At 40.9% G+C, this 24,269-nt stretch overlaps 1 protein-coding gene across 1 annotated transcript in view; it reads left to right on the top strand.

Moving 5' to 3' along the window:
- Positions 1–20,039, top strand: part of LOC149796946 (uncharacterized) — a 61,004-nt gene extending 40,965 nt beyond the window's left edge. The window contains exon 36 of the mRNA XM_089960311.1: positions 18,987–20,039. Coding sequence (XP_089816437.1) covers positions 18,987–19,034 — 48 coding nt within the window. The 3' untranslated portion in view covers positions 19,035–20,039. The remainder of the gene's footprint in view (positions 1–18,986) is intronic.
- Positions 20,040–24,269: the final 4,230 nt, after the last annotated feature.

The following is a 24,269-nucleotide window of genomic DNA, read 5'->3' as shown; positions in this document are numbered from 1 at the left end:
CATGTTTGAAGTATATTATGTTTATATCCTTTGTTCCGAAGGCTGAATGAGGTTAAGTAGTCAGCCAAATATCGTTTCACTAGTAATGCATACAACACAAGCGATAATATGTATATTCCTGACTTCGTAGTGAGCAAATATATTGGAATAAATAATTCAGTTAAGTTATCAAGGAAACGTCCATACTATCAGTTACTTAAATCTCACTGTGAAGTTTCCGACTTAATTTCGTAAATATTCTGTAAATTAAGTCAACTCTTTTTCTCAGAATCAAAACAATCAATTGCCATTTAAATGCTATTTTAAAATAGTTTTCCAAGTTATATCATAAAAATGTTTTGCATTCTTGTTGTGGGTTTTAAAATAGCTTAAAAGTAAACATTTGCTGGCAAACATATGGGAGAGTAAAATCGCACTAAATGAGCCAAAACTATTGAAATTATGTTATGTTTTAATCGTATTCCTCGTCAAATTATAGATAAACTGATGATTATAAATATTTCATTGTAGGTAGCGTCAGTGATTTGTTCTCTGCATCATGGTGCTGGTTATCGATACAAGTCCACATAGAAATATACAAAGATCATGCATATATATTTTCATTAACTGCAGCCGTTATTTAAATAACAGCTAAATAAATCATCACATACGATTCCAAGCATACGTAAGTAGTAAATGGGGATACCCTAGCCTCAATGGGAATTAGTATTACAGAGACCCCTGGGACACTCTAGCCTCAATGGAAATTTAACATGGAGAAAAATCGTGGGCCACTCTAGCCTCAAGGGGAATTTAACATGGGAAATAGTCTTGGGCTACTCTAGCCTCAAGGGGAATTGAACATGGAGAAAAAACCCTGGGCCACTCTAGCCTCAAGGGGAATTGAACATGGGATTTTTTTATATAATTTTTTTTAAATTTAAATTTAAATTTAAATTTAAAAAAGGGGTAGGCAATTGAATAAAGTCATTCTCTTTTCGAGAAATATGGCTGGCCCTGAAAAGGGCCTTTGGTTTTTCTTCTTCTGCTTCTAATTTCTTCTTTTTCTCAACCAACTTCTTATTTTCTCTCCTACACTCTTTCTCTTCTTTTCTTTCTTTTTTTTCTCCTCCTCTTCTTTCTTCTTCTCTTCCTCCTCTTCTTTCTTCCTCTTCTCATTTTCTTCTTCTTTTTCAATTTTTTCGTTCCATTTGCGTATTCTTATCCTTTCCTCTTCATCCTCCTTCTCCTCCTTTATCTCTTTCATTACACCACTTATCTTATCCTTTACCTTTCTTAAGTTATTAATTTCCATCTTTACACGATGGGGACTATAGGAATAGTGGTCTTCAACGAGTCTTATTAACATCTGCTCCATCATTCCTAAATTGTCCAAAACGTCTTGCAATGTTTGCATTTTGCCAATTTGGTTAGAAGCCATCTTCTTTGTAGAATGGTTTGAACGACGAATACTGTGGGTTCTTATAGTGAAAGCGCGTACGTGATGGAAAACATCCCCCTAAAACATAAAATTGATATTACCTAGATCATGACCTAACATCGTGCGGACGTGAAAGAAAACATCCCCTACTTTTCTCATTTCATATAATATACTATCCACATAAGTGAAGCAACAATAAACAAACCCCAAATCTACTATTTACGCACGCAAATCATTAAAACAGAATCCATAATCTACTATCCACACAATCGTACGTGAGCGGTTACAAAACCCAAACTATACTCTCCACATACGCTAAGAAACAATAAACAAAATCCATAATCTACTATCCACTCAATCGTACGTGAGCGGTTACAAAACCCAAACTATACTCTCCACATACGCTAAGAAACAATAAACAAAATCCATAATCTACTATCCACACAATCGTACGTGAGCGGTTACAAAACCCAAACTATACTCTCCACATACGCTAAGAAACAATAAACAAAATCCATAATCTACTATCCACACAATCGTACGTGAGCGGTTACAAAACCCAAACTATACTCTTCACATACGCTAAGAAACAATAAAGAAACCCATAATCTACCATTCACACAAACTTACGTGAGCAGTTACAAACACAAACACATACCCTCGCACTATGAAAAAAGAGTTAGTGTTTATAATCACACTACTCTACCTACACACACACACACACACACACACACACACACACATTGGCAAATCGATAGTTATTTCTTTTCTAGAGTATTGGGTAGCCCTGAAAAGGGCTGTTTTTTTTTTTTTAACTCCAGATGCAACTATCTAATGATTGCACCTTCCTGGCCTGGCGCCACACACGCATCTTCTTCCCCAGTCTCCTTTCACCTTTCTTCTGGGGAGCGAAGAGGGAGGATAATTCGCTTCAGCACCCCAATCCTCTGTCTCGGGAATATTGAACGATATCCTCTCTTCTCTTTTCTTTTCCTCCTCTTCCCTCTGTCTTCTCTCCTCCTCTTCCTTCTTTATTCTTTCTTCTTCTATTATAGCCTCCGCAGCCAGTTCATTTACCAGGCGCCTGACATATTCCAGATGTATCTGGAGTTCAAGAAGTTTGCTTATTCTGCTACTATTCATTCTTGTGTTGATCAATCAACAAGGGTAGCTAGACTGCCGAACGAGTTTCAATTTATAGTGAAAGCGCGTACGTGAAGGAAAACATCCCCCTAAAAACATAAAATTGATCTTACCTAGATCATGACCAAAAAAAAAAACAACAACGCGCGGACCTAAAAGAAACACTCACTCACTTTTTTATTCTACCCATCACTATTTTAAAATTTTTTATAAATCACTTCAATTGACTCTCCACATACTCAAAGCAATCCAATCTAACCCCGAAATCTACACCTCAAACACCAAATAAAGACATCATTTTAATCTACTATCCACACCAACGTACTTGATCACTTACAAACACACAAACTCACAAACACATACCCTCACATTTTTTAAAAAGAGTTAGTGTTTATTTTCACACTACTCTACCTACACACATTGGCAAATGGATAGTTATTTCTTTTCTAGAGTATTGGGTAGCCCTGAAAAGGGCTGGGTTTTTTTTGTTTGCTATGGCAATCTTTTAGTTTCTAAGAATGCGATGTCCTCTGAGGATAGACTTTCTGGCGATAGGTCTGCTTCTTCGGAAAGAGAAGAAGAACTCTTTGGTGTCGATACGACAATCGACAAAGCCTCTGTCAGCTTCAGGTTCTTGTTGCTGCTGTTGTTGTTGCTGCTGCTGTTGCTGCTGTCTCTGAAGTCTGTACTTCTCTGTCCATTCTTCTTTTTCCCTGTTCATTTCTTCTCTGAAAAGCTCTTCTATCAGGTCTTCAGTGATTTTTAACATTCTCACATTCTCTACTTCTTCTGGCTTCGGTATCAGACTGCGTCTGACCCTATGCAAATTCACGTAGGCTTCGTTGAGCTTAGCTAGTTTGGAACACATCTTCTTAGGAGGATGAGTCGACAATGGATGGTTAGACTGGAAACAAACCAGTTCTTAAAGTCAAAGCGCGGACGTGAAGGAAAACATCCCCCACACGGTTTTCGAGTCGCAATGTACAGTGAGTGTCATGAGAGGGATAGTAAGAAGTCAAAGAGCATCAATCCAACATTCTTATAGCTAAACAAAAGACAAAGGCATTTTTTTCAAAACACAACATTTTTATTCAAAAATCACTTAACACTAACCAACAACAACTCTAACATTTTTAACAATAATCCAACACTATAACATCAAACAACATTTTCAAATCACCAACATTTTTTTCTCAATTCACAATCTACTTTAAACAGGGCTGACAACGTTGTGAATGAAATTGTGATTTCCACTGTTGGAAATCATTAGGCCATTGATGGACACTACGTTTCCTAGCTTGAGACAAAAGATAAGCATAATGGTCACAAAACCATCGATCTACTTTCACATCATTTCTTGAAGAAGAACGAGGATCAAAATGAGTCACTAAATGTTCTAAGGAATAGCCCAGGCTTCGATGATGCAGAAAATACACGCAATATTGTCCACACACCAAGGAATCTGTGCCTTGTAATTTCACATTGTTGAATCGGGTGGTCTGAGCATTTCTTCTCATAAAGTCGATGATATCGTCTTCCAAAGGGGGCAATCCGTACGAATAGAAATATTCCACACATCCTTCTTGAGGAAAGTAGACGGCTACCCAGTGGGTTCCTGGGAGATGACTGTCGTCCGTGTTGATCACGTAAGCTTGATGGTCTTGAGGTTTGCGATGAGGGAGTTCATCTTTAGCACAGACGACAGGATTCCAAGAAGCCGTATACGAACTGTGGTTCAAAAGGTAATAAAGTTCCCAGGTATCCATTGATTTGTGTGTGTTTTTTTTTCTTCTTCTTCTTCACAGGTAATAATAAGTCGTCAATTCGATCCTGACTTTTTGCTTGAAAATGTCTGACGAATAAACGGTTATTCGTTCTGTTTCCTCACTCTGATTCAGGAGAGCTTCGATACGATGGATCTCTTGGGTGGTTAATGGCGGACAAGAATCTTTACGCAAGTCTTTATACCACTGATGCAACACGTCTTTGTTCGAGATGAGACTCCAAGCTTCGTCCAGATACTCGTCCAATTTTTCTTCTTGACTCAACATCAGGCATTTATCGTGTTGAATTTGACTGGGATGATCGTTTTGACATCCATAGCAATTTTTCTTGATCAATTCCGTCATTTTGTCGACCAAGTGTTTGGCAAAACAGGAGACTAAATGGGCTTCTTGTTCTGGCCATCTTGACTTCATCATGATCACTTCTTCTTTTTCCACGGTCTCCTCACATTTCATGTCCAAAGTTTCTCCACTAGGTAAAGAGGGATAACAGTCTTCCATGATTTCTAGTAATCTAGGATGACTTCTCTCAAACTGTTGATTTCTATCGTATTATCGAATTCTGCATACAGGATGACGTTCACCGTTTCATCAGGGTCTCGGTCTTTAAACTGAATTTCCACACGAATCTGGCCGGATTTTATAGGGTGGAAATGTCCCTCGTCGCTGCCTTGGTCTGGAGTGAAATCGAAAGCCCACAAAGCATAGCCTCCTGCATAATCTTCGTACGTAATGCCGTGACTGGTGTTGGTTCCTAACTGGCCGGTGGCTTCGTACAGGGACAAGTACAATCTCAAGTAATTCTTCTTGGTAAAGTCTGGTTCGAAAGGTCGGGTACACAAGGTTTTGCCATCGCGACTGACTTCGATTTTGGACACGCCAAAGTGTTGAAAGTAGAAAGGATTTTTTTCGGCAGCTCCGTTGAAGGCTGTATTCTCGACGATACCAACGATCAAACGTTTGGGTAACTGTCCTTGGAACAGATGATCTTCGATCATGGATCGCTGTCCCTTGGGAATGGTGAAGGTTTTCACTTCCACGTGTCGTATGGGATACTTGGCGGTCGTTCTGCTCAACGTCTGACTGATGTCGTTTCCCACTTTAGGTAACACTTCCACACGGCGTACGTAGAGTCTGGCTTCTTGGATTTTGGTTTTGTAACCGTCACTATCAGCCATCAAATGGAAAGCGGCACTGCTACGATTCAGTCTCAGGCGGACATCCACCCGGTTCAGCAAATACTTTTCTTGCAACCACATGTCCAAATGCAAACGATCCATCAGTTCTAAACTTGTGTCGACTCCCGTGATTCTCTTTCTTCGTTCTACAAATCCATCATTGTTGTCTTTCTTTTCATCAGTTTCCAATATTTCAAACTTGGTAGGTTCTTCAGCTTCCCATACCACACAGGCATTGAGATGAGTGTTCTTGGCATCTATTCCGTACGTCAAGAGATTTTCCAGGTAAGCACGATAAGGGTAAGTATCCATGCTGCTACTGACCAGTTTGTTATTCAAGTACAAGTCCACTCCACTGAACAAGGAATGCATGAAATTGTTGACGGGAGCTACTGCTTCATCGTCTATAGGACCTCCAGTCTTATCTAGAATTTTGACTTTCAGGTACAAGTAACTGCTATTTAGATCGATGTAATCTTCGGGCTGTCCTTTGATTTCAAACTCGATGGGAGCGGAATCGGTCAGTGAGGAGACGGGGTGAAATTCCACCCATTAGGATTCTTGCATCGTCATCATCGTGGGGGGGGGGGCATGGCAAACAGGTCCAGTTCCGTCTTGGAACAAGCGCAAGATTCTCGGTGCATCATTTTTTTGTCTCTTTTCTCAATAATCGAAAACGTCTAAGTCTCGAACGGTTCTTCTTTTCTTGGCCTTTCTCGCTTGAAGTCTGGTGAAAGGGTGTTTTCTTCGTCGTCTCTTTCTGCCTTGTCCTTGCTGAATGCCTGACTCGGTAGCGTGCAGGGCATTTATAGGTGTCTCTCGTTGGCCTAAAATGTCTTTGCCCGTTTGCAGCAAGATATTTTTGCCTGCCCTCATGAAGGCTTCTTTAGGGTTTTGTTTGTCGATGATGACATTTTGGAGAAATTCTTTGCCTTGCGTCAGTGCCGCATCTTTCAAGGCGTGCAATCCGCGTGTCACCATCGGTTTCAACACCGGGGCCACCGAACGAAAGGCCGATTTTAACATGTCTCCTAAGCCGTGTCCTCGCTGTCGAGCAACCCCTCGGTACACTGGATACATGACTTACTTACGAGTCGTGAGAGAACCGTTTTCGTAAATGGAGTTTCACCGTGACTTTTCCTTTGGTGAATGGAATATTTTGTCCCAGATCTCCTTTTATAGCAATGTTGACCGTGTCCAAATACGACTTGCTGACAGGCAAATAGTGAGGATGGACAAATTCGCGGTGGACGTGGTAAGTGTTTCCACCTTCCTCGTCAGCGCCCGTGGCAGAATCTACTTTGAAAGGAATGACACGCAGTAACGGTACGGAGGTGTGTCCCACCACGTTGTACTCCACCACATCGGAATACACGAACATCAAATTCAGTCCTTGGTTCAGTTCTAACGGGGCACGAAATAACTTGCTAAAAGACTCGTTGTCGTAAACGATGGGTAATTCGTTTTTCTTGAGCATGGCCTTTCTCATGTCCATGTCTCCGCCCAACATGTCAAACAATTCAGGACAAAATAAAATGGACACGATTTTACTTCGTTCATATTTCATCAAGAAGCGACGAGCTGCTTTGTGATACTCCATGGTGACACTTTTGTTGACATGCTCCAAAGCTTTCAGAAACACGACATTAAACCTATGGTGCTCACCAAATGTTGACCACTAAAATAATAGCCTGGGGGAATGAACAAGTGATAGGTGGTGTACTTTTGATTTTGTGTACGGGTTTTCTTGTCATATTTGACATTGCTATCCATCCACTGTTGCATTTGCTCATGAACTTCCACATCAAAAAAATTTTGATTGGGAAGGACATTGAGGACTTGGGTCGGGTGAATCATTTCTACTAAAGCCACTTCCCAATGGGCTTCGTGATCTAACTGGATGGCCTGAGGTAATTTGGCCGTGTAACAGCACAACGTGTTCTTGGGAAACACCTCCATGGAACTGTCACTGGGTAAAGTTAAGTAAAATTGGTTTTGGTGACTCATAATTCCAGAGTTCTGTGGCTGTCCGAGGGGTTACTGGACGTCAGAGGCGTGTCTCTGTCTAAAATGGGGTTCTGGTTGTGGTTGAAGTGGTGACTGACACTGGCACTGGACACAAGGTTCCCGGGGTTCCCGTTCGAGGTGAATTTCAGGGAGGGATTGGGAAGCAGGTAACCGATGCAACTGCTCAATAAAATGGTCCACAATTGTTTGTCTCCTTGTTGCAAACTGAAATTGGCGATGGCTGCCCCGATGACACAATACACCACGAAGATTTGGCAGAAAAAGACGATTTGCGTTTTAGGCACACGTTCTCCACACCACACCCACAAGGGTGTTTTTGTAAATCTTGCTCAGAAGAACTAGGTGAAGGAGGAGTGGTCGACGTAGCTGCGTCTGCTGTGTGAAAGGGCATGATGGTCACTTCTTTTTATAGTCGATGACTTGCGAAGCGTCGATCCAAGAATCAAAACTGGGTGGATATCCTTTCCAACGTACTTTGACTTATTTGACACGTCGTTTGCCCACTTTACGGGTTCTGCGTTCGAGAATGCTTTCGATGTCGTACACGTCGTCTTCTTTTTTGGTGACACGTTGTAACTCGGGCAAATAAAACGTTCCTTTGAGCACTTCTCCGTTCATGTCTTCCAGTTTATAGACGGCAGGATGACAGCCATGCACTCGTCCAGTGACGCGAAACAATTCGGTCGTCCAGTTAGGTAAGTAACCTTTGTCGAAAGTGCGTTTGGTTTTGCCAATGCGCACCCAATCTCCTACGGCCAACACTCCACTTTTCTTGGGGACAGCCCTCGTCGGGGACGTACCAAACAGACGCTCAAACACCAACACTTCGTTGTCGGGAGTCACGTCTTGCGGGGCACGTCCGATGCTTCGATGGTAAGATTGGTTGTACGCTTGCACCAGGTGCGGTAAGATGTCGATGTACTTCAGACTGTGGTGATGCGTAAAATATTTCCACAGGCGTTCTTTCAAAGTGCGTTGAAAACGTTCCACGATGCTGGCTTTGGTTTCGGGATTCTCGGTGGTAAAAAAATGAATGTCACGTTTCTTTAATTCTTTTTGGAAAGCTTGGTTCAGAAATTCGGTGCCTTTGTCCGTTTGCCATCGAAGAGGGTGACGACCGCTTTGTTTCAACACCCGTTGCAGGGCTCGCACTAACTCGCTGCTCGATTTGGAAGTCAAGGGTACGACCCAGGCAAATTTGGAAAAGACGTCGATGACACAAAACAAATATTTGTAGCCACGATTGTAGCTGGCCAAATGAGAGACATCGGCTAAATCGGCTTGCCATTGATGATCGATGCCTTCCACTCGGGTGCGACTTCTGGCAAGCTTGCGTCGAATGGGTTTGTGTAAAGTGTAGGTAGCTTGTTCTTGTAACCATCGTTGCACTTGAGGTAAACGGAGACTTTTCAGTCGCGTTTTGGCAGCACGATACAATTTTTGAACTCCTGCGTAACCTGCAGGATGGAAGGGATCGTAGTAAATGCTGGCTAAGACTTTTCCATTTTTTTGTGTTGGTTGGTGTGTTAATAAGACACCCACTCTTGGAGGATGCTACTCTTTTTCTCTTGGGGTACTTTCTTGGATTGCAATGCTTTGCGTGTGCGACCGGCAATAGGTGTTGAAGAGGAGGATGTCTGAGCGGGGGATATCGGTTCTTGTTTCACTTCTGTCTTCACTTCTGTCTTCACTTTCTTTTTCTCTTGTGATGAAGAAGGGGTGGCCATCATCTTTTTAATCCATCCAATTCTGGAGGTAGGTGGTGTTGTTAACTTGCGTACTTTTTCTGGTGGAGTTTGAAACCCTTCTTCTTCTTCTCCTTTTTCTGTCTTGGTCACTGGTACTGGTGGTACTGGTACTGGTACTGGTACTGGTGATGGTGCTGGACTTTTCATCAAGGTCTTAAAATCTTTCAGAGTGGGTAGAGCTGTTTCGTCTAAAGCTTTCTGGTGAAAGAGTTGCAGTCGTTGCAAGAGTTGACCGTACTTTTGCGATTTTTCTGTTTCGGACAAATCTTGGCGATCCATCAAGGACTGCAATTCGTGTTGCAACTGGGACATTTCGCTCAAATTGGGATTGGGAGGTAAATGCGGGGTGCGTTGTTCTTGCCACCGATGGTATTCCATCCATCGTTTGTAAGGCACTAAAGCTAGTTTTCGTCCTTCCATGGGTTGTCAGGGGTCGATTCTCAGATCTTGGGACTTCCGAAGGCCTTTTTATCTTGCTCCCACTAGTCCTCCCAACATGGTTCCCAAGACTCCTTTCAGTATGGGGCCTAACAAGAGAGGCAAGATGCCTCCACGTTGGACCAACATCTTCTTTTTTTGACGAATGGGAATTTTCTTTTGAACCATTTGGCGAAGAACGTGACGATGTTTGCCTAAGCATTGTTTCTGGTGTTTGGACAAAGGGATCGTGCCTTTCAAAACGTTCAAACAACATTCGCACACGGTATCGATGACCTCTTTGGAGGCCGTTTGAATGAGTTTTTTTCGTAGGGGTGGAGAAGCTTTGGACAGGACAGATAACATGTCCCCATGTTTGGCTAAACGTGGTGGCAGTCCTTTCCTTTTCTTTCCTTGGGGTTTTCTGGAGGGTGACATCTTTGAATCTTCAGGAGCACCAAAAAAACACTGATACCCTACTCGGTCACAGGCCTTTTTTATACTGGAACGCGTCGCCACTGATTGTCTTGACGTCGTATCAGTTTGAGGACAGGCATGACACGTCGTGCAGGGGTACGTAACGGACTAAATCGAGCCAGTTCTTGCTTGGACAAATCCAGTAAACCGGATCTTTCATGGACTTTGATTTTGGGAGAAGGTACTTTGTGAGCAGCAGCCACTGCCACTAAATTGGAGGGTCCTGCCACTGGGAAAGTTCTTTTGGGGGTCATCAACGGAGAAGTTCTTGGTGTGATCAACGTCTCCAAGTACTCTTCAGTTCCTGGTGTCATTAACGGTGAAGTGGACAAACGTGAGGATGCCGGAGACGTAGTCACTGCCGTTGCAGATCGTGGTTTGCGAGTGTAAGGTTGCGTCCTGGCCGAAGTGCCTCTCTTGCGACTAGTTTTCTTCTGTGGACTTTTCTTTTTCTGGGGACTTTTTTTCTGTTTCTTTTTCTGGGGGCTTCTTTTCTTTTTCCGGGGTGGTGGTGGTGTCTGGTAAGAGGAGGGTCCTGCCACTGGAGAAGTTCTCTTTGGGGACCTGATCTTTTTCTTCTTGGGGCTTCGTTGGACTTTTGTCTTGGGTATAACTTTGGGGGCATTAGGATCCCATCTTAAGAGTGAGCGAATGATGACCCCTCCTACAGTATCGCTCCTTCCAGGTTTCAAAATGATTTGTTTTTTGGTTTGAGTGTCGATGCGGGGATCGGCCAGTTGGACCAAAGCGACTTTGTTTCGATCGAAAAAGCGTTTGGTTTGATGAGGAATCTGAATGATTCCTTGGAGTAATTGACGTGCCGTCACCGTGAACCATCGTAAGACTTCTTTGAGACTAGCTTCTAAGACACGAGCTCGTGTTTGTGGATTTTTTTCTCGACTGATGCCATACAAGGCACGAATTAATTTGACGGGAAGATGCGACTGAAGGGACGTCATGTTCACACTGTGTGAGGCAGACGAAAAAGGGTTTGAGGTTTTTATAGATTTTTTGATGGGGAGTGAAATGAAGTCGAGGACGGAGACGTGTACAGGACAGGCCCTCCGTCTTGGCACCAGTGGTGAAACAAGTGGGTACGAAATCGCAAATCCTCGGGAGTCGTAGGTTTCAAATCGACGAGTAAATAAGCGTGTGGCGTTTGAGTGGCATCGTCGTACGCCTGAGTCAGCCAAGGCGTTCCTAACTGTTTGGCTAAGACTTGCACTTGCGATTTATCTCGAGGGCTTTTAAACAAGACCACGTAATGCGCATTGAGACTGATGGTGCGATGGGCTTTACTTTGTTGAAACAAATTTTGGGTGATGTAAACGACACTGGCATTAGGGTGATGCCCTTTGCGCGTGAGCCACAGTTTAATTTCTTCTTCGTCTTCTCCTAACATGTCGTCGAAAATGACCAAATGGGTTTGACGGGAGTCAGAGACGATGCCGTCGTCTTCTTTAGGAATGCCTTCCACAAACACGATGGAATCGCCTTGACTTTCTCGCAAGAGGTTGTACGCCGATTGCCACTCTTTGTAACACCACACGATTCGTTGAGGTGGCCGATCGATCAAATGATGTTTATGTTCGATCAAACGTTTCACGAATTCGGTTTTGCCTGAACCGCTAGGTCCAGCAATGAGCATGTTAAAGGGATGGCGAAGATACAAAGCCTCCCAACTGGCACGATCTAAGTGTTAGTCGATGACTTTGACAGTAGAGGAAGAGGGAGCAGAGACAGCAGAGGTAGCCATTGTGTGAGAAATGTCACTTGTGACACGAAAAACAAACAAGACAAGAGTTTATATACTTTTTCAGAACACGTTTATTGAATGTTTTTTTTTCAAACATGAATACGAAAGACAAAAATACATAAAAGCCAAAGGCTTAAGTACAAGGATAAAAGGCACATGATAACCATGAACGTGGAATAAAAACAAGTGTCTGTACAACATGTTTTGGGTAATGTTCTAACCAGTTCTATAGTAGGGGGTAAGGTCACACAAGTGTCCTCCCGAAAGGGTCTTTCAGGCCTGTCCACGACAGTCCCGTCCTGGGTGACGGGTTTTTCTGGCACCGTCACTAACACGGGTTGAAAAGTAACTTTTTTCCTTGAATAACTCTCGTGCATACTGGGCCACCTCTTGGGTCCAAGCCAAACCAATCTGGTTTCTTCTTCGTCAACGACATGGTAAGTTACTTCAATGAACAATGAACTATCGATCTTGCCTAGGGTTCCTTTTTATATACAGACCAATACCGACGTGACCGTACGGCAACGTAAAGTGATTGGGAAGTCGCACTCGCTTCTGGTATACAATTTGATAGACTTTTTCCAAGGGTCGACTGACGATGTGGTGAGTGGGTAAACGTACAATCTTGTTCGGTTGATAGGTGGTCATTTTAAAGTTTCCATCCTCTCCCGATTGCAAGGCTTTTCTTTCAATACCCCAAAGTTGACCACTCGACTGGTACGATGATTCAGAGTCAGTCCTTTCACTTTGCACGTCGTGTACACTTCTCCTTGTTCGTCCCGGTATTCGTAGCCGTAATTTTTGGGGCCGCCACTGACGAAACTTAGAATCTTGTCGTCGGGATGCTCGTCTGTCCAGGCTCCTAAACGGTCTCCTTCGATGTCAGGGTGATGTTGAATCGGGTGATGGATGTAAATGCAACTGTCCGTGTCAAAGTACAGGACGCGTTCTTCTAACAGTTCTAAAGCTTCGTACAATTTTAAGCGAGCATGAGCTGTCACGTAAGCCGCAATGATGACATTTCCAAAAGGGTCGTCTTGTACAAAGTCCAGATCTTCTTCGTAATTGACCAAGATCAAATCCTCTCGAACGACGTCCACGTGTTTCATGTATTTGGTTTTGTCGTGAATCATCTGGAAGTAGCGGGAAGGTTCTGTCAAATATTCCGTCTTGGGTAAACACGGTCGTTGTGCCATTTTACCCCACAAGCAATTTAACATCACTTTGGCAAACGATCGCCTGCCTTCGTTTTTTTCGATGTGGTCTAAAGAGATGCCTTCTTGTTCGTAGTATTTCTCTTTGAATTGTATTTGGTCTTCGGGAGTGTGACACCAGGAAGGATAGCCGCTGGCTTCTTGTTTCAGTTTCAAAAAGGCATCCACGTAGTCGGCGAAAATGCCTTTCTGAGTAGGGTCACCCTTGTGGTACTGTTGTGTCTTGGGAAAGTGGCAAATTTCGTACACTTCTAACAGTTGGTATCCCATGTCCAGAGCTTTGAACAATTCTACGCTGACCCAGGTTCCCGTCAAGACCCGTTCTTCCTGGCTGTGATGGCAAGGTTGGTCCTGGTTGCACGTTTCGGCACAAGTACGGCACAAGGGAAACATCAGTTTGCCTTGACAATGGTGAGGTAAGACGGGATGGTATAGGTTCGTGGGAGGCAAAACTTTACACTTGATCAAGCCTTCGTATTGTCGAATGTTTTTCAGGTCGATGTGTTCCGTCAGCAATTGCGGGTGCCCTACAGGAAAGCGACAATATTTGCACACGTAGGGATACAGCGAACACACGTCCAAGTATTTGATTTCTTCTCCTTTCTCTTCGTCGGCTTGGTACAGCAAACAGGTGGCATTGGTCCTTCCTCCGTACAAACTATTCCTCGGGTTCAACGGGTCCATGAACTGGTAACTTTCCACGAGGCGTTTAAACTCGGGATCGGTTTTCAAACGGTGATCGTACTCGTGTTCCCACATTTCCACCACTTGGTATCCTTGCTGTTCTAACTTTAGGCGTCGCTGACAAGTGTCCTGGTACAAGTCTTCCATGGTTCGTTGCAAAAACTGATTTTTAGTGTCACGGTCATGGTAATAGACGGGACATCCATGAAATAAGCAACCGTTAAACTCGTACACGATCTTGGGGTTTTCTAAGTCCCAGCCATCGACCGAATACGTTCCGATGGTCTTTTCGCCTCCTCCGTTGCGGGCATGCTGAATCCATTTGTCTTCCTTGTCGCACAAGTAATGTAACCAGCGTAGGGCTTTGACCGAGTATTGACGCTTGACATAGTGGGTCGTTTGAGGGCTGATGACAGCCACGGTGTTTTCAGGCATGAATCGTTGTCGGTACACTAAGGAACACGCTTTGGCAATGGTGCAAGCTTCTTTCAAAGGATCGATCCCTCCGTGTTCCATGAACAGTTCTCGAAATTTTCCACAGCAACGCCGTAAAATGTCCACGTCGGAACGACAATACTTTAGCATTTCTTCCTGAAAGTCGAAAGGGTCCGAGGCGTGAGCCTGGTACCAAGCGTAGAAAGCTTCTCGTTGTTCGGTACGCATGTTGTCGGGGTCGTAATAGTGAGCCTCAGGCAAATGGGGTAGAACGGCATGTTAATTGGCTTCCGTATTGAAAAAGTGTGGAAAGTACCCTTTAGCCATTTCTGTCATTCCAAACGTTTTAGGCATTCGACTCAAAGGCATGGCCAAATAGCTCATCGAATCTTTAAACTGTACTTGTCCCACTTGCATGAAAATGATTTTAGCTCCGTTCAAAGTGACTTTAGGACGCTCGGTGCCTTGTTCCGTATAGTACCTCAAAAGAAACTGTCCATCGTATCCGGAGAAATTGTGAGCCATCACCGTGGCATGACGATGACAATCTCCGTAACGTTCGATGTCCTCTTGGCTCCACGTCTTGTCGATGGGGTCTAAGACCCATCGGGCAAAATCGGCTAACGTGTTCGGTCCCCGAAAGATTTTTTCACGCCCTCCAGGAATCTTGCTGCAGTGAGAGCAATGACTGAAGATAGGTTCTTGAATGCACTTCTCGCACGCTCGATGAACCACGCAGAAATTAGGAATGTGAATGCCGGTCTCTTGCATGCATTCGAAATCGAAAAAGATGAAATTGCCTTTCTTCTTGTGACCGTCCTCTTCCTCTGGTGGGGGTTGGTATTTTTGCACGTAACATTCGTGTTCCAAGTCCACGATGTGGTGACAAATGTGACATTTTTTCTTTCCTCGACATACGTGTGCCTTGGTACTATTGGTACGTATGCCATGTCCACAAGTAGGGCACAATCTCAGGAGTTGACAAACACATTTCTTCTGTGAACCTTGTGTTTTCAAATGTTGTTGGTAACAGGTAGGGCTGACAAACGTGCGCAGACAAGTTGAACAAGGCACTGGTTCTTCGCTCAGACAGGGTGGAGAGGCCAAACGTGCTGGGCATTTCCATCCACAAGACTTGTGTTGCTCTCGATTGTTATAACCATAATCACATTTCTCACAATAATAACCGTATCCCAGGAATCCAGTGATACTGGTAATGGTATCGAAATGTTCATCGTGATAATAGACATGAATGTATTTTCCGTCCTTAAAATCTTGGCCTCGAAACAACAGAGACCCACGCATTTCTTGAGGGTGCACTTTCAAGGTGTAGCGTGGAGCTAGGGCATCTTGCAATTTTTGCATCTCAGGAATGCCACAGGGTGTGTCTTTTGACAGGCCAGCTTGTTGGAACAGGAGTTCTGCTTCGTTTCGTTGTTTGGCTCGGTCCGATTGTCGAATAGTTTTCCAGGCTCTTTTCCATTCTGTCGTGTCGTTCTTGTTGGCATAGGTTCGTCCCACCACGATGGCTCGAGCTAAACACATCTGGTCTTGAGGGTTGTTAATTCGGACGAGACTTGTTTTGGTGTTGCGAAGGTCGTCCACCAATAACATCTTTTTGCGTCCAGTCCCTTGAGGAGGAGAGACGTGGGCCATTTTCAGTGTGGGTTTACCATCGGTGATGTCAAACTGGTCATTAGATTGTTGTACTTGTTGAATCTTGTCCATGACTTTGGAAGGGGTTAGTTCTGCGGGTCTGCTAAACTCGATCCAAACAGGGGATTTCAAACCGTCGTGATCTATGGATAGTGTCAAGCGATCGTCTTCTTTGGCTTGACATTGTCGCTTGAGTGCGGTGAGCAAAGAATCCCACATCTCGGTGATAAACCCTTCTGCTTTCCCTAAGGGTATGTCGGACTTGAAATCTTTAAACTTCACCGTGTAGGTGTAAGCCGTGGTTTTAAATTTTCTAGAAGAGTGCTTTTCCGTCTCTCGAATGGAATAGTACTTTTCAGGGTTGACTAAGGGTGGTGAACTTGGTTTAGAGGGTTCTGATTCTGATTCACTCATGTCCTCTTCAAAATCACTGGCATGAATTTGTGCCAAGATTTCAGCCCTGGTACGAGGCGATAAATCACGTTTCTGCCTCTTACTTTCTTCTTCTTCTTCTTTCTTCTCGAATGAATAGGATCGTTTCATCTTGAGTGAAAAACGTCAAATGACTAAAGTTTAAACACCATAGACTAATTTATAGTCATGACAAACCAGCGTATATAAAAGGGTGTGTGTCTTGTCCTTTCACTATTCATTTCACTCTCAAACCGAGCACAACGATGGAAGAGACTACCCAGATGGAACGTTTCGTCAGAGCTTTGCGAGGGGTCATTAGAAAATTCTCTTCAGACCAGCCGACAGACTACTCTCCTTCCTTTCGAGATGAAAGTCAGGATACTTGCTATATCTGTCAGAAGAAAGGGCATTGGTCTTCAGAGTGTCCAGACCGTCAAAAAAGAACAAAAACAGGGGCTAAAAAAGACAAAAGTCAAGATACCTGTTATTATTGTAAAGAAAAAGGACATTGGTCTCCAGATTGCCCAAAAAAGAAACAAGAGGAGTCAGAAGAAAAGAAGGATTCTTCAGAAGAAGAGAGGGATTCTTCGGAAGAAGAGAGGGATTCTTCGAAAGAAGAGAGGGATTCTTCAGAGGAAGAAGAGGAAGAAAGAAGACAATTCTATTTAAAAGAGGTAAAGAAACAGGAGAAGAAAAAGAAGAAGGGAAGAAAATGAGGAAAAAACGGTGAAAAAATTCAAAAAACAGAGAGACTAAACAATGAGAAAGAAGAAGTCAATGAACTTTTAATTAAAGTGTTCTGTTGTGAATTGTGAATTGGATTGTAACTATGGAGAAAAGAATACATTAATGATATAAGGTAAGTGTCTTTGAGTTTTGATTTTAAAATAAGAAGCTACACTCACGCACTCATACACAGACACGTACTATAAGGGTAAAATGGGTGGGGTTTATTTTTGAGTTATTGGCAAATTGAAATTGTATTTCTTTTCGAGAAATGTGGGTGGCCCTGAAAAGGGCCTTTTTTCTTTATGGTGTAGGAGTGAGTTTAACCAATCAACTTTAACTGCCTTAAGCCTTTGCCACGGCCAAGGCCTACTTCTGATGATTGGGTTGAAGTCACTAAGGTTGGTACGATAGGCTTAGTTACAGGGTTGGCGTGTTTAGCTCGGGAAGGTCGTATTCTCTTCGGTCGTGATAAAGAAGTCTGATACATTTGTTTCAGACTTCTTAACTCCGCTAAAATGTCCAACAGTACCGTAGCCGTTTGATTTTCACCCTATTGTTTCTTTGCTGCTACTTCTTCTTGCTGTTGTTGCTGTTGTTTTTTTCTTACCTCTTCTTGTTGCTGTTGCTGTTGCTGTAGGAGAAAAGCTTGTTCCGCTTCCTTTTGTCGTTGCATAAATTTCTCCAATTCTTCTTTCTGTCTCTGTCTAAAATTCTCCACTTGCGGTAATGAAGAATGAGACGAAGGTTCCGGAACAAATTCTTGCGAGGTAAGAAAATCCACAAAATCCCAATGTACCTCTTCTGAAAGTAAGTCCTGGTTTCCTTGGGCGGTCTCCCCTGCTGGTGCACCCCAATGGATCGTTTTCTGAATTTCCGTCATGTTGAATCACTGTCGCATAGATTGACTGCACACATGCGCTAGCGAATCTATATAGACCAACTGACGTCACAGACTAATCTCTTCGGATTGGATGCGGGCTGACTGAATTTTGTAACGCGTGTTTGGATTGGTGAATGAGCTCAATCCGTTTCAATCCTACCTCTACCTATAAATAAACGCAGTTCAGTGCATTGATTCACTTGTTCTCGTCGCTTCAAGATGTGGACCGATGTGCAATCTTCTACGCTTGTGTCTTCCATGATGTTCCGGACGAACATACCCATGTATGTCCGATCCAAGTGGACCGTTGTCCACAGGACAAACACCAGCCTGTGGATACGTAGGATCTACGTACAAAGACAAGGATGCCTCAAAAGAGTCCTGATTTACGGTCCTACAGTGAAACGCAGCCTAAGGACAAGAAGAAGACCAATGCGGTGCCCTTTATGTTAATGGATACATTAACATAAACCCAAAGGCCCTTTTCAGGGCCAGCCATATTTCTCGAAAAGAGAATGACTTTAATCAATTGCCTACCCCTTTTTTAAATTTAAATTTAAATTTAAATTTAAAAAAATTAAAAAAAAAAACCCATGTTCAATTCCCCTTGAGGCTAGAGTGGCCCAGGGTTTTTTCTCCATGTTCAATTCCCCTTGAGGCTAGAGTAGCCCAAGACTATTTCCCATGTTAAATTACCCTTGAGGCTAGAGTGGCCCACGATTTTTCTCCATGTTAAATTTCCATTGAGGCTAGAGTGTCCCAGGGGTCTCTGTAATGCTAATTTCCATTGAGGCTAGGGTATCCCCATTTACTACTTACGTAGGCTCAGTTAAATTTCATAATTTAGTTTGTCTATGCATTATTCATTATTTCTCTTGTGTGAGTAGCATAACTTACAAGAGCTTATTGTTACAACAATTTGTTTTAGAGGAACATTTTTCAAGAGTACTAATGTAAAGTATTGAGAATAAAACATAATTCTTTCTGCATAATAAATATCGTTTGATACAATTATCGTTTCAGAGTCTCCAAGATAACGTGCAATTTAGAATAGCATACCCAACAAACTGAAGTTACGACTCCGTCATCATGAACACGTTTCTGTGATTCGGTAGTGTTTCTGGTTGAAATAGACTGTCATTAACTTACCAGAGTGTTTTCGTTGAAGTTTTTCTGGCGCACTTTTGTCTTTTAATGTACGTGGCTAATTGTTCACTTACAATGTTAGTACAAATATTGTTATTTATTGTCAGTACACTTATCATTGGCTTGTAAAGCACAGTTGCACTTTATAGTTTTTATTACCTGCATGAATATCTTCACTATACCATAATAGTCTATGGTTGATAATATTGTGCTTTTGCGTCTAAGTGTTTGTAATGAAAATGCATCGTACATCGTCATGAACAGTTTTGGTAGTGTGTATAAATACAAAAGTTACAGTCAGTATGCTTACAACGCATATAATGCAGTATTCGTTATTCATCAAACCAATGGATTCTCTAATAGGGGTCGTCCATTAATTATGTCAACAAAGTAGGGGGGAGGGGGTTTGAAGAAGTTTGACAATTGTTGACGGGGGTGTGTGTGTTCAAGATAAATTGACGTCAACAATGATATTTTTTACAATAAATTTAATAAATCAAAAAATAGGAAATTAGTCGGTGCGTTGGTATGGCACATGCTCGCCCGTCAACAGCCCACCAGTTTAATCCTAAACCGACTGAGCTCTTGCCTAGGAAGTCATAGTCTTGCATCATCATATTTCGTTTTTATTCAATGTAGATTGTAGACTGTAGACAGATTTATATCGGAAGCTGTTACTAAATTCAAAGACTGCAATGAGCCATATACATCTAAATAGTATAGCTATCCATGGACTTCTGTTAAATAGCATATATGTTATATGTATAGATGCTATCTATATTGAAGTCCATGAGCTATCCCTCCAAGGATGGAAAGCTGAGCCTAGGAAACTTGAGAGCTTGACTATTATACAGTCATCTTTAGCATAATACATAAGATTTATTTGTAGACCTTTTAATATCCATAATTCTATTTTTAGCATAAAAGCCAGCCGTATAAAATATTGTTAGTTTGGGGGGGGGTAAAATCTTATTAGGGTGGTCATTGAAAGTTTGACAGTTGTTGACAAGGGGGGGGGGGAGGGAGGGTAAAAAAATGCCTATAAATTGTTGAGATAATTAATCGACGTACCCATATATGTTTAGAGCTTTTTCACTTGACAACATTTGTATCTCATTCCGTGAAAGCCGTTTTGAGCATCAATACAAATATGAACTAGTTCTTTTCTAGGATCATCTTTGTAACAAACTTATCTGGTGAAGAGAATAATTTGCCACAGTGTGAAACTATTTTCATTTGTAGTTTGTTTAAATTATAGAACACGATGTTTCCTATTTCATAGTCATATCCTAGTACGATATGCTTTATCCGTAGTCCTTGTGTTAAGTTAATATCTTTCTTTATGTAAGTGTATTTCTCTTTTCCTTCCTCTCCAGTTTGCCTTCATCAAAGAGTTGGGATATAATTATATATCCCGCACCGCAAGACAGATTTATTCGTGAATTTATTGCCTCTGCGCTGCACTTAACACGACGGAATGACTAAACAAATTATAGATGTTATCATATTCAGTGCGATGAAAAGTGTATCAAAACACAGTTCTTCTTATAAGATTAAATGAGAACGAGACAACATTCCATATTAGAATGAAATATATAAAAAAAGGTCTTCATTTTACTAGAAAAACGGTTCGCACAGCTAGTGCCAAGAGGCTGAGAATGAATTACTGGAGAATTATTTTAACTTCACTGTTTTATTTTGCTTAACGGACTGAATATCACGCTGCTTAATTTAACGGTCGCTAATAAGTCGACAATAAATATTCGACAGATTCTAGTTCTACTTTGCATAACACATCTATAAACAAACTAGTTTTCAGCATGTTTGTGAAAACTTAGTGACGGAAAGGAAAACATGATAAATCCTATTAAGATTATAGAATTAAGGGATTGCCTCTTCAGCAATACCATGATGTATAAATATAAATGAAGGGATTATAAATATTATGAATAACATTATGTTCCAATATAAATACAGAATGCAAGAATTTTTACATTTACACACATTAGGAGATCCCAACCATTGTAATATCAGTATGTGTCAACATTAATAAAGACATTACAACTTCTTTATTACCGTCTTATTTTAGTATAAAGAATAAAATTCAAACTTGTAATACAATTACATTTCAATTTAAGAAAGGATGTTTCATCTTCAGTAATACCATTGTGTATTGGTATAAACTGAGACTTTGCACGTTTTGGCAATTGCATCATGATTCCATATATATTACAGTCGTATATATATATATATATATATATATATATATATATATATATATATATAACTTTGCGCTGTTAATATTTCCCAGAGGTTCCATTCAAGTACCCACTCCACGACACTTAACACATCCAAAACCCTAACACCTAGCGTATTCTTTCTGAAACTCAATCGTCTATTTTTGTTTCACTAGTTTCGTAAAAAGACGATGTTCCCTAGCATAAACAAGCTTTTCCGTCCATGCCTATGTTTTCCACATTTGTGCGTTGTTTAAATTTACTCGCGTGCCGTGAAATGGTAGACTAAACATACAGCCTACATATCCGAGAGTTGTCATTGACCTTCACCGCTCTATAAAATTCAAAAGACAGCTCTTCCTGCACCGGAGCAATAGTCAAAGAATATCTCACATATTTTTCCAGACCCAGGGTCTTTAGATTTCGGACGAAGATGAAAATAAAAATAATCGATTTAAAATGCATTAGTTAGCGATACTGATGTTGGTAACAAAACACCGTTATACAACATAAAATCGTATAGGTTGCTATATAATAAAAACCGAAACGTTTTATCTCTAGTTGGATGCTGTTTTGATATATATCTTTCACAAATGTATAGTGGAAAAGCAGTATGAATCCAAGTGTTAAAGTATTTGTTTTTAATATAATTGATAATAGTTTTGTATTTGAGAAATATTATACTTGGAGAAAAGACCGTTTAAGTAATTTACCTAGTTGTAAATCAGTGCGCATTCTATGCATGCTGAATCTTGCCAAACTCGTGTCATCACTAGTGGAGGACACAAACCATTTTTTTTGCCTTTGTATTAAGTATCACGACGGTGTAAAAGCCTTATTTAATTATTTAAAGCAAGTGGTACATTAAATTTATATAGACATGGGTCATTTTGCCATTTATTCAGCACTTTTTAATTATGATTTGACGTGTTGATAATTAATCCTGTCCATACAATATGTGAAACACGACAAATACGTGTTGTAATTTATATCTACATTGTGTTCTTCATTTTGTCTCTGACTGAAGATTATACGTTTATGTGTGAACAACATGTTTACTCAGATTTAAATTCAAGCTCGGAGATTGTTTAGGAATTTTTCATTTATTTCCCATTAGAATGACTAATATCTAGGTCAAGACTGGCTGATATCTAGGTCAAGAGGATATGTGTAATGTAAATAGGGCGTTTGTAGGCAAAGCCTTCTTTCTTTTCTCACATCAGTCCCTGGGAATCTGTAAACAGAGACTGTATTTGTGTTCAGATGTAATTTGAGAGCAATTATGTCTTGAAATTGTTTATTGGAATTGCAAAGTGCTCATTGACGTTTTAGAATTCAAAGACATCATGGGTTATATCTTTGTGAGGCATCAATATATGTGTAGCTTTTGGAATTACTTCAGAACATTTGATACTTTTAAACGCTTGATATGACACGATTATTTGGATAAATTCACAATACCGTATGTCTTTTCACTTTTTACTTTGTATTCTAGGGAAATAAATTGTTGGTTGAGTGTTAATATCTTTGTTGGTTTCGTTTCTTTCTTTCACTTAGTTTCAGACCATCGATTCGTAACAGAGTGGAGTAAAAACGTGTTGACAACTAATTCATCACTAAACTGGCTAGCAAATTTCAAGAAGACGTGTATTTATTATAATACAATTAATTCAGCATGTTTAAAACGTTTCAGTAATTGAAATTGAAATTTAAATGTATAAGCCAGTACATGCAAAACCCGGCCTCATGAAATTGAGCAAGAAACGCTGGAAAACCCAGATCAAGGTATGACGTCCAATATTAACACGTTATGATTACGTGGAAGTGATAAGTGATTTGCAATTTTCACGATTGTCGATAATTGTTTCGAGAGAAACTCTGTGCAAGAGATTCCTGGCTTCAGGAGAGGATTCATTGAAAAAGTAAATATTTCAAAACAATGACAAATCCAAATGTAATTAATATATAGGCCAAAACAGATTATTTATAACATTATATGTTCGGCGGTACAAGCACTAGAACTGAAGGCTCATTTACAATATTTTTGCATAATTATCAAAGTTAACACGGTTCAAAATCCCACTGTAGTTATCCATCACCCTCAATTTTTCCTTGTTCCTTAAATTAAATTTTATATAAGGAAATTTGCAATCTTACAGAAAATATTAAATTAGCATGCTTGTTCCCATTTTATGAACAAGCTTTGTATGCAATGAAAGTTTCTAGAAGTCCAATAAATTCTAAAAGTGATTGAAGTTTTGATTATAAAAGTAAGAGAAAACAGAGGCGTAATTTCAAAATGTTTTACTATAGGAAACTGAAGTCGCTTTGTAATGTCAAAAAAAAGTACTTCATGACCCTTGAATAAGAACGTCTGCGATTTTTTTCAGCAAGTAATTTTGCTGATACATAGAGGTAAATTATGGTTTTCAATCGGCATTATCTTATTGTCTAAAGATGGAGATAATATCTGCCAGTGGAGGGACTGGAGTTAATATCTAGCCAGGTTCTTCAAGCCCTTGTGAAACATACAGTACTCTATTTTTAAAAATGTAACGCCATCTTTATACATTAACACAATGTATCACGATGCCTTACATTCAAAATAAAGATGATGATATTATTCAAAACTAAGGATCATGAATATGCATGAGTATTCTTATGCGAGTGTTATTGGATAGAATAAATATTTACATTATTTTGCCTACGCTTTCATGTTATGTTTTTTTTTTGTAGTTCATTGTTTTCATATTTCTCAACAAACGAAGAAAATAAGTACATATTAAATGTGACATTAGAAGTGTGTGTGTGTGTGTGTGTGTGTGTGTGTGTGTGTGTGTGTGTGTCAAAGCGTCCAAATCTGTTGCGGAATGCAGGATTGAGTAGATATCGTCAAGAGTATTTGATTAAGAACGCGAGGGTA

Source organism: Sinohyriopsis cumingii, chromosome 6 (assembly GCF_028554795.1).
Source record: "Sinohyriopsis cumingii isolate HCF-2022 chromosome 6, ASM2855479v2, whole genome shotgun sequence".
NCBI classification, from domain to species: Eukaryota; Metazoa; Mollusca; class Bivalvia; order Unionida; family Unionidae; genus Sinohyriopsis; species Sinohyriopsis cumingii.
This window is presented reverse-complemented; position numbering and strand designations above follow the sequence as displayed.